This window comes from Aegilops tauschii, chromosome 7 (assembly GCF_002575655.3).
Source record: "Aegilops tauschii subsp. strangulata cultivar AL8/78 chromosome 7, Aet v6.0, whole genome shotgun sequence".
Taxonomy (NCBI): domain Eukaryota; kingdom Viridiplantae; phylum Streptophyta; class Magnoliopsida; order Poales; family Poaceae; genus Aegilops; species Aegilops tauschii.
In genome coordinates this window covers 20,646,158-20,657,701 of record NC_053041.3, presented here as the reverse complement: position 1 = coordinate 20,657,701, position 11,544 = coordinate 20,646,158, and the positions used below count along the sequence as shown (strand labels likewise).

Below are 11,544 nucleotides of genomic sequence, written 5' to 3'. Positions count from 1 at the left end.
TAAGCCATGTTACATCACGGTGACTTTAGCTCTAGCGCCGCCCCTATGTGCAGGAACACAAGGACATGCCCACCATGATCGCCATCAAGTACAACGCCACGGAGCATGACACTGTGGCAACACGCCCCTTGCTCTTTCCTCTCCGACAAGATGAGATTTTAGTGTGCTCAAACTTTAATATATAGTATAAATGGTGCTCAAGCTTTAATGTATAGTATTAACGGCTATCCATTTGTTTAGAAATTCACATATATTTTTATCACTGTGCTCATTGTTATTTTTGAAAAAATTCAATAATCACATCTGGTAGAAGAATAAACTATTAATACTTGTGCAACTTTTCTAGGTGCCTCCGTGCACCACATAAGGTCACATAATTTATTTAAGAAAAATGCATGCCCAAACATAATATTAGAAATTTTTGCATTTCTAATGACATAGCCTTATATTTTAGCCTACAACCACAAACCAAACCATGCATGCATCTCTTGGCCGTTTTGCAAAGATGGTCTATCGGAAACGATAAGCCATCTTCATGTTAGGAATACTTGATGTGATTCATAAACCAAATCATAACTACTTCCTCTGTTCAATAAGTTTTTGCAAGTTAAAAATAGTTTGCGAAAACGTCTTATATTATGGGATAGAGTAAGTATTTTTTTTTACTTTGATCACACTTGTTTTAGGCCATACTTATTAGGCTAGAGGAATGCAATTATTTTTTCTTCCGATGCAACGCACGGGCATATATTTGCTAGTATTAGGTAAAGATAAAGATATAGATATAATTATAGAAGTAGAAGTATAGAAGTATAGAATAGATATAGATATAGATGGTCAAAAGAAAAAATAACTTCCCTTTTGGGTCTCCCCGCGTGCGACGGCGAGGGCGCCCAAGATGCCGCCGCCACAAGCCCCCTCCACCCCGCTCCTCGTCCCTAGCTGCCGCCACAGGGCGCATCTAAGCAAAGCCTAGTCGGACGGGCCAGCCAATCTTGGATGAGGCGCCTGCACCGGGCGGTACAGCACGACGGCTCTCCGGTGCTGTCTTGATGGTGGTGGTGGTCATGGGTCGTGTGCCGGGCGACGTCGTCCTAGAGGTGCACGCAGAACTCCGCTGGAGGTGACTCGTTCAACTCCCGATCTGGATTGGGCAAGGGAGCTTCTTGGAGGTTAATGCGGGCTGCGGCGGGTCGCGATGGTGGCGTGGCCATCTTGCCGCAGCTGCGTGGTGGCGGGTGGAGGGTATTCCTCGTTGCTGCTCCGTTCTCGGGCATGCATGCGTGGTGGTGCAAGCTCCGGTGGATCTGGTTGCGGAGCTTCCGCATGTGGCGCATGGTGGTGGTGGCGTCTCCCCTTCACTTGGGTTCGAGTCGACGGTGTGCGGGCTTGGGCGAGTGCTTGTGGTGTCGGCTGCACGCGCGACGGGTAGGATTGGAGCCGGGGTTCATGCTCGCGTGGGCCAGATTTGAAGGAAATATGCCTTAGAGGCAATAATAAAGTTGTTATTTTATATTTCCTTATATCATGATAAATGTTTATTATTCATGCTAGAATTGTATTAACCGGAAACTTGATACATGTGTGGATACATAGACAAAACACCGTGTCCCCAGTAAGCCTCTACTAGACTAGCTCGTTAATCAAAGATGGTTAAGTTTCTTAACCATAGACATGTGTTGTCATTTGATGAACGGGGTCACATCCTTAGAAGAATGATGTGATGGACAAGACCCATCCGTTAGCTAAGCATAATGATCGTTCAGTTTATTGCTATTGCTTTCTTCATGTCAAATACATATTCCTTCGACTATGAGATTATGCAACTCCTGGATCGAGGAGGAATGCCTTGTGTGCTATCAAACATCACAACATAACTGGGTGATTATAAAGATGCTCTACAGGTATCTCCGAAGGTGTTTGTTGGGTTGGCATAGATCAAGATTATGATTTGTCACTCCGAGTATCGGAGAGGTTTCTCTGGGCCCTCTCGGTAATGCACATCATAATAAGCCTTGCAAGCAATGTGACTAATGAGTTAGTTGTGGGATGGTGTATTACGAAACGAGTAAAGAGACTTGTCGGTAACGAGATTGACCTAGGTATGAAGATACTGACGATTGAATCTCGGGCAAATAACATACCGATAGACAAAGGGAATAATGTATGTCGTCATAATGGTTCGACCGATAAAGATCTTTATACAATATGTAGGAGCCAATATGAGCATCCAGGTTCCGCTGTTGGTTATTGACAGAAGAAGTGACTTGGTCATGACTACATAATTCCCGAACCTGCAGGGTCGCACGCTTAATGTCCGTTGACGCTAGAGTAGTATTGGGATATTTGATGAGTAGTAACCAAATGTTGTTCGGAGTCGCGGATGAGATCCCGGACATCACGAGGAGTCTCGGAATGGTCGAGAGGTAAAGATTTATATATGGGAAGTCATATTTTGGGTTCCGAAAAAAGATGTAATTTTTTCGGTATTGTACCGGGAAGCTTCTAAACGGTTCCGGAGGACTCCGGAGGGGTCCGGAAGTCCACAAGTGGTTCCAACAAGACCCAAGGGCTAGCATGGGCTGCGGGGAGGCGCCCTGACCATATTGGACTAGGCGCACCAAGTCCTCAAAAGCCTATGTGGCTAGGGAAGGCAAAAAAGGAAGGAGTCCTACTAGGAATAGAATTGGACTTGGAGTCCAAGTCCTCTCCCCCTTAGCTGCACCCTAGGGCTTGGAGGGGCTGTTTACCATGCCCCTCCACCTATATATAGAGGGGAGGGGTGCCCCAAGTGAACACACCAAGCCCTTGGCGCCCCTCTCTCCCGTTACTGCGTAGTTCCACCGCCTTGTCCCGGCGACACTTAGCGAAACGCTGTCGGTGTTCCACCACCACCATCACCACCATGCCGTCGTGTTGGTTGTGATCCCATCTACTTCTCCTCTCCCGCTTTCTGGATCAAGAAGGAGGAGACGTCATCGAGCCTCACGTGTGCTAAACTCGCACGTGCTGTCCGTTCCGCACTAGATCGGTTGGACCGTGATCGGATCGCGAAGAGTACGACTACATCAACCGTGTGATAAATGCTTTTGCTTAATAGTCTACGAGGGTACGTAGACACCCTCTCCCCTCTCGTTGCTATGCATCTCTTAGATAGATCTTGCGTGAGCGTAGGATTTTTTTTTAAAATTGCATGCTACGTTTCCCAACAAGATTTGTGCCCAAGGAGGAACGAAGCTAGTGCTCCGGGTAGCTGAGGTTGGGCTCGGCCCAGCGTGTGCTCGAGAGCACTATCTTCCTCTCGCAGGTGCGGTGCGAGTTGGTGGTCATCGTGACATTGCTGATCATGTTGTCGGACCAATGCTGAAGGACACAACAAGGCATTCTGCATGCTCGTCTAGGCCATGGCCAGAGGGCCAGGGTCAAGATTTGCTCTACAATGGCCGTCGGCAGTCCTCGGTTCGTGTCCCCTCTAGTCCACCAAGGCAGGCTAGAGATGCAGTTGTGGGCGCTTTCCACGGTTGATGCACTAACCAAGAATCAATGGATTGATGGTTGATGTTGGGCTAGGACTAGATGGAGACGTCTGCCCTTCCTACCATGGTGGGTGTGTTTTGAAGTGGTCGGATGGTAGTGTTTCGGACATAGTATGCTAGGGCAACTACCTCAGATGGTGGGCTACATTGTTAGCTCTCCGGCGGGCACCATGGCTGCAGTGATGGCTTCCCTCTTGGCCATGTGGATAGTGAAGGGGTAGCGGCACGTGGCTCGGGCTCTTCCTCTATCGTCGACAGTTGCGATGCCAAATCTAGATCTGGGAGTCTGGGATTGTTGCGGTTCTCCTGGTGCCCTCGTGTGACAAGGGTGAGCCACTGATCGAAAGCTTCGTGCTTTTGTGCCGACAGTGGCGACGATTCCGGTCGTCGCTCTCTTCTTGAAGAAGTCGTTGTGATTCTCCTCTCCGTGCCAGGGTTCCGAGTGAAATCCCATGTCCACTTCGGACTCAACAGTGGTGACAATTCGCGCCATCTTCCCTCTTGAGGGTGTTGTCGTTGAGCTTAGGTATGCTAGGATGTTGCGTCGTGTTGTAACTAGTCTTCCCTGTGTTCTCGTTCGATAGTGTATCTGCATGCCATCTGCCTGATCTGGTTATCAGGTGAGCTGAGCAACTCTCTTCTAGACCATTGGCCTTTATCACCAGGTAATGCAGTGTGGATCGATCTCTTCTTGCTGCTTTCATTTCTGGCAGCTAAGGACTCCCCATTACTTTGCCGAATAATCTAGACTAGTGCAATCTTGGTCAACGATAAGAATAGATGCTTAATAAGGGTCGGTATAAGCTTTCATCCTGCCTATTGCAAATGTGGCATGCTAATGATAATTAACTTCCTTAGTTTTGACAATCAGTTACCAATAGTTTCACTTCAATTACTATTATTTGTATTCCCAACTCCCTAGTGGAAACAAGCAGACTGGGTATCACTATCACGAGCTGTCGAGAATTTGTTACTTGACCTCACGAGCTCCCAAAGCACTAAATGCTTCTAATTTTGTATCTAGAGTCATTGGTCCGAAAGGTTGATCCACAAACTGGCAAATAAATTACGTTTGATATTTTACTTCCCTTATTTAACATTGGCGCAACAATGGTTCACCAACTCTACACCAACTCACTAGTTATTGCTTTGTCATTCATCATGTTTTAGATCCGCATTAAATGGATGGGAATACGTTAGGAGAACGTCTAACACTTCTTGGTGATAGGTAGATAACAATATAGTCGCTTTCTTGATTATGATGGCTCTATTTGCTTTTGTGGTGCTGTTAAATCTCAGTTCAGTTCTTTTAAAATTCTCTTTTGTAGATTGTTTCAAGTTACTTGGTTGAAGAAGGATGGATTTATATATGGCCGACATAACTTTACCCAAGTAATGTTTCTGCCCCTGTTTCTGTTTTTCTGCAGTTACCGATGAATCGGATGTTTGTGTTTGAAAACTCTCAGCTAATAATCACAAGCCCCAACCTCCAATATTTATTGGCTGTCTCTTGTTTAGAATTACGAATTTACAATCATCTAACTTGCATTTTACTGGTCGTGCTTCTATTTGTTGCCAGTCATTTTACTTTCAAATCAAATGTGCGAAGGTATTTGTTAAGTTTGTCCCTGGTACATGGCACATAGTGTAACTGTCTTCTAGGTCTAAGCTATACACGTGGTGTTTGAATAAACAGGCAAGATCGAAGCATACTCTGTTAGCAATTGGGTTTCTTTTGACATGGTTTCTTGTATGAGTGAAAGAGCACTGTTCTCCAAGTCCACAGGGTAATGCAGTGCGGATTCCTTCTTGCTACGGCCGCAAGTGACACGCAACAGCTAAAGGGCTTGAGCACCTTGTAAGGCTACAAGGACCAAAAGGAGACGTCCAGGAGAGGATGCAGATTGATTTATTTATCAATGTTTTACAGATACAGCAGAAGCTCTGCCATACAAAAATATATTTATATGTAGCTAATTGCCAACCAGCAGCTGCCGATGATATATATATATCAGAAAACAAACTATCTGGCGAATAAAATAATGTGTTATAGGCAGTGTCGGATGTAATAATCAAATGGACATTCACGACCAGCAGGCAGGGATAACAATGCTAGTGTGGACATAATCAAGATTATTAGCACGTCGCTCAGCTGCTGACAACACCTTGGTTACTTGCTGCATCGTCGGACGGTGCGATGGATCAGGCTCTATGCACCGAACAGCGATGGCGACCACTTGAAATATCTTAGTTGCGACCTCAGGTTCAGGGAGTGGGAGCCGGGTGTCCAGCAATTTCTCAATTGATGTACTTTTTTTGTTGTTGTCCATGGACGAAAGGAAATCACCTGGATGATGTCCCATGAACAGCTCTAGAACAAGTATCCCAAAGCTATAAACATCGCACTTCTCCGTCACCCTTGTTGTGTATGCAAGCTCTGAAACATCAACATTAGAGAGTTAAAACATAGAGGTACTTGAAACAATGATAAGATTATTGATGTAAGCAACATAGATATAATAATTTTACCTGGGGCAAGATATCCTTTTGTCCCTGCAAGACTAGTGCAGTTCGATGCATCCACATCTAGTATCTTCGCTAGACCAAAATCTGAGATGCAGACTCTAAATTCCTGGTCAAGCAAAACGTTGTTGCTTGTTATATCTCGGTGGACTATCGGTGCGAAGCAGTCATGATGCATGTAAGACAAAGCATGAGCAACATCCCAAACAATATTTAACCTCCTCCGCCAATCGAATTCAACTGCAGTTTCTGTACCCTCCAAAGATGCTGATAAGCTTCCTCTATCCATGTATTCGTACACAAGAAATCTTCCTTGGGTTGCAGAGCAGTAACCAAATAACTTTGCAATGTTCCGATGTCGAATATACATCAATGCATGTATTTCACGGTTAAATTGCTCATTATCTTCCATCATATGGATCTTTTTCACTGCAAACAATTCACCTGTTGGTAACTGGACTCTGTAGACTGATCCATTCCCTCCAGATCCAATGCAATGAGCGTTGCTGAAATTGTTTGTGGCATCAACAATTTTCTTGTACACATCCTCCCCATCAAAATTCCAAATGGTGAACATCTTGGTTTGTTGTGGTTCATCTGGAACTGTTGTCTTGGTTTTCTTCTTTTTGCACTGCCATGTTACCAGTGCAATGACAAACACAAAAGATGCAATAGCGGCTATTATAGAGAGTAAAATTGCACCAGACTTTTTCCCTTGTTCACTACTTTGAGGAAGATCACAAGGGGGCAAACCTGTTACAACACCACACAATTTCTTATTATGCTTAAACCATTTGATTGGAGCCTCTTCAAAGAGCCTAGTATGTGGCACTGACCCTTCTAATTTGTTGTATGACATATCCATGTATAGGAGGCTGTTCATGCTCTGAAATGATGGTGGAATGCTGCCGTTCAGTGCATTGTGAGAAAGATTCAAGGCTTCAAGCATTGTAAGACCACCTAGTTGACTAGGAATAGCGCCACCAATTGAATTTTCACTTAGATCCAACATATCTTGTAGGTTTACCAACATCCCTAGTTCATTAGGAATTGTACCATTGAAGTGATTATGGCTCAACTTTAGAGAGTGAAGCTTCAAACAATGCTGAATTGATCCTGGTATCTGCCCAGTTAGGTTGTTTGATGATAAATCTAGATATTCCAGATTTTTCAGTGATCCAATTTCTGCGGGCATATTTCCCTGGAGCAAGTTACCAAAAAGGCTCAAACTGAACAACATCGTTATATTACCGATTTCTGGAGGAATTTGTCCTTCAAGCTTATTTGATGAAACATCAAGTATCCCCAACCAAGATAATTTCCCAATACTTGATGGTATTACTCCGGTTATATTGTTTTTTGATGCACGTAGCACTGTAAGATTGTGGCACTCAGCCCAACGATGAGATAGTTTACCAAATAGTTTATTTGAACTTATATCAATATATACAAGATTTGGGTGAGCTCCCATCTCGGTGATATCTCCTTCAAGGTAATTCCGTTCAAGTCGAATCCTGACTAGGCTTGTACAACTTAGCAAGCTTGATGGCAAGGGTCCAACCAAGTTGTTGTCGTTAACGATCAAAATTTGTAGCTGACCTCCCGCACAAAGACCAGATGGCAAGGAACCAGAGAGGTTGTTAAAAGGGAGTTGCAGTTTAACTAGACTCATTAACTTGCCAATTCCTTGAGGAATAGATCCAGAGAGTTGGTTTTGTGCAAGGCATAACTTGGTGAGCTTTGTCAAACTTCGTAAGTTGTTTGGGATGGAACCTGATAGTTTGTTAATATTAAGATCCAACTCCTCTAAGTTCACAAGGTGACCCAATTCTCGTGGAATTTGCCCCGAAAGTTGGTTCGTAAAAAGGCTTAATATATTGAGTTTTGTCAGATTGCCTATGGTGACTGGGATAGGACCTGAGAGTGTATTATAAGCAAGATCCAAGTCATTTAAGTTCACAAGGTAACCTAATTCTCGTGGAATCTGACCAGAAAATCTATTGCGCGAAAGAAGTAAGCGAGTGAGCTTGGTCAAATTACATAAATTTCTTGGAATGTGCCCTGAGAGTGTGTTTTCATATAGAGCCAATTCTTTTAAGTTCATCATATAACCTAGCACCCGTGGAATTTGCCCCGAAAGTTGGTTCTGAAAAAGGTATAATCTAGTGAGTTTGGTCAAATTCCCTATAGCGATTGGGATAGAACCTGAGAGTGTGTTTGTATTAAGTTCTAATTCCTCCAAGTTAACTAGCTGACCTAATTCTCGTGGAATTTGACCAGAGAGCCTGTTGCCCCATAGATATAAGATAGTGAGCTTGGTCGAATTAAACAAATTTATTGGAATGGAACCTGAGAATGTGTTTCGGCTAAGGCCCAAGTCCTTTAAATTGACCAAATGACCAAGTTCTCGAGGGATGTGTCCAAAGAGTTGGTTTGCGTCAAGGTACAAGGTAGCGAGATTTGTCAAGTCACCTATAGTGCTTGGGATTGAGCCGGAAAGATTATTGTCAGAAAAATCTAATGTAACCAAGTGCTTTAGGTTCCCTATTTCAAAGGGGATTTGACCAACCAAGTGATTGACCCACAAGGTGAGGGTCACAAGATTACTCATGTTGCCTATGTGCCTTGGTATTCCCCCGGAGATTTCATTTTCATGAAGCATTAAGGAGCGTAATTTTGTGAGATTTGCTAGGCCTAGTGGAATGGAGCCTCTTATCTGGTTGCCTTGTAGAAGCAGAGCACGGAGCTCTCCGAGGACCTCAATGCCGGCAGGGATGCTCCCGCTGAGGTGGTTGTGCGAGAAGTCGAGGCGCGTCAGGGTCGCCAAGGCTGAGAAGTCGAGTGGCCCCAGCGCCCCTCTCAGCCGCATCCCCCGCAGAGAGATGCCGCTGATCACCGGCTGGCGATGTTGCCCTGTGCACGTGATGCCACGCCAGCTGCTGCAGAGCGCCGACATGTTCCCCCAGGACTTTAGTGTGTGCTGGCTTTGGTCGTCGAGGCTGGCTTTCCAGACGAGGAGTGCCCTCGCCTGTCCTGCAAGCACCGCCGCCTCCGGCACAAGTGCAGCGGCGGTGGCCATCATCATCATCGTCGCCATCACGGCGAGCATCTTGGGTGGCTCCGTCTCCATGGCTAGCTAGGCTGGATGGAATTGGCTCTGGTGGTTGTGAGAGCTAATGGCCGCTAGCACGCTGTTTAAATAGTGGATGGACGAACGCACACGTACATCTCTCCATATGTTCACGGTGACCACGGTGGCCATGGAAGTCAAAGTCATTCGTACGTTCTGGGGCCATGTGCATACCGATCTGCGGATGGCTGGGTTCCATTATCTCACACGGCAATATATGCTGTAGATTCCAATAATTGGACGGATGGTCATATAAATCGGCTGCCAAACATCCGATAGCTACATAAAGCAAACTAGGCAGCCAAATGATGGGTGGCGTCGCTCTCGTTGCTTGACCGAGAGAATGGGAACCACAAATATGGTATGCATTCTTCCGAAAACATTGAAAGCAAGACGTGCGTTAGACAGCACCACAAGATTGGCCTTTGAAGGTACTGTAGTAATTGGATGTATGCTACCTCACCACCACTAGAATTTCCCATTTGATTTACCGTGGAAAATTCTCGAAATAGGCTTTCGTCCTGCTTTATAAATAAAGTCATCAGCACCGTCACCACATCCAAACCACAAGTTCAAGTGCAATCAAATAAAATATCCAACTAGGGCAACAACACAAACACCCAAAGAAAGCATAAAATATCCGGCATATTAGGAAGTCTGCGGCGAGGCCCGTAAGCGAGCAGCAACAGTCATCACATCCACCATAAGGTCCAGTTGATCGCGATCATGCTGCCTAGACAGCGGATGCTAGTGCTGCAAAAATGCAAATTTGAAGATCGAGTTAGAGGCCCACCTAAGAAAGACCCGCTCAATCGCCATCTTATTACATGTAGTCAACAACGTCGAAGCTATTGCCGCAAACACGAGCTAGAAGGCGTGTCATCTTCACGGTTTGGTTGGCACGGGTTTGCAGGAACCTGCACTAGTAGAAAAAGGGTCAAATGTGAGACACATTAATGCCGGTTTGCATTTGAGCCGGCACTAATGTGTCCATTAGTGCCGGTTCAAACGGCTAGGCGGGAGGAAATCTTTAGTACCGGTTCGGGGCGAACCTTTAGTACCGGTTCATGCCATGAACCGGTACTAAAGAGAATGGGGCCCGGCCAGCACGTTTAGTACCGGTTCGTGGTATACCGGTTCGTGTTACGAACCGGTAGTAAAGAGGTTGTGGCAGGCTGTTTTTAATCCTACCTCGCTCCCCTAGCAACATTTTTACCACCTTAAATATGTTACTTCTCAAACTATCACAAGCACTTGGTCTTCATTGAACTCTATGTGTAGAATTTGTGGTCGCAATATGAGTCTTCACCGGTTTCTAAACCGTTGAGGACTCATATTGACAATTCAGATTATGCACAAAAAGATCATTGATAATCAATGTATTTTTTATGATAATCATCTCGTGTACAAACTGGACGCACCTCGTGTACAAACTGGACAATCTCTTTTGCAGTATCAGGCACTAGTAGAAAAAGGGTCATCTGTCCCGGTTGGTAAGGGCCTTTTGTCCCGGTTGTTGAACCGGGACTAAAGGGTCGTTACTAATGCCCTAGCCCTTTAGTCCCGGTTCTTACACGAACCGGGACAGATGGGTCTCCCCGTGGCCGCTGCGGCCAGCCCAGGCAGGAGGGCCTTTGGTCCCGGTTGGTGACACCAACCTGGACCAAAAGGCATCCACGCGTCAGCATTTCAGTGGCTGGAGTTTTTGTTTTTTTTGAAAGGGGGGAGGGTTTAGGGGGTAATTTAGGGTGTGTAAGCTAGCTAACAGAGATATATAATAACTGATATATAATAACTCTTCATGCCCGCATCATGCATCATCATAATAACAAGTCCTACTAATCATCATCATACAACTTCTACTCGTTATTAATAACAAGTCATACGATCATCATCCTCATAGTCATCGAACCGACCCTACTTAATTGTTCTTAGCACATGATCATCAGTATTAGGTAGGACCTAAATACCCTCTTTAAGGTAAAATAGCATAAAACAATATAGACCCCGACTCTCCATTATGGAGAATGCAGATCATCCTATCTCCAATTTTTGCGCTTCGCTTCCTTTTGCTTCCAAGAACCTCCTTGCGACTGTCCATACATTTTTTCCATTCTTTGATCTTCATGTCTCCACTTGTTTTAGAAATCCGGTATGGATAGTTGAGATTCGTAGGATGACCTGGTTGTATGTTCAAAACATCAAGGCTACCATTCCGATACATCAAATGAGGGACACAATCCTCTAGGATTATCTGTTGAAAAACATAGTAATAACTTCATAGTTAGCAATGATGTACTAGTTTTAGAAGTATGCAAAAGATGCACGGATGTCGTAATAGTAAGAAATCTTACC

General features: G+C 44.9%; 1 protein-coding gene across 1 annotated transcript; it reads right to left on the bottom strand.

The window, feature by feature from the left end:
• Nucleotides 1–5,417: 5,417 nt before the first annotated feature.
• Nucleotides 5,418–9,259, bottom strand: LOC109753638 (uncharacterized). Its single transcript, XM_020312553.4, has 2 exons — nt 6,066–9,259; nt 5,418–5,973 (listed from the first exon to the last, which is right to left on the bottom strand). Exons 1-2 carry the CDS (start codon nt 9,187–9,189, stop codon nt 5,621–5,623), a joined length of 3,477 nt encoding a protein of 1,158 aa, XP_020168142.1. The 5' UTR covers nt 9,190–9,259; the 3' UTR covers nt 5,418–5,620.
• Between the last annotated feature and the right edge of the window lie 2,285 nt (nt 9,260–11,544).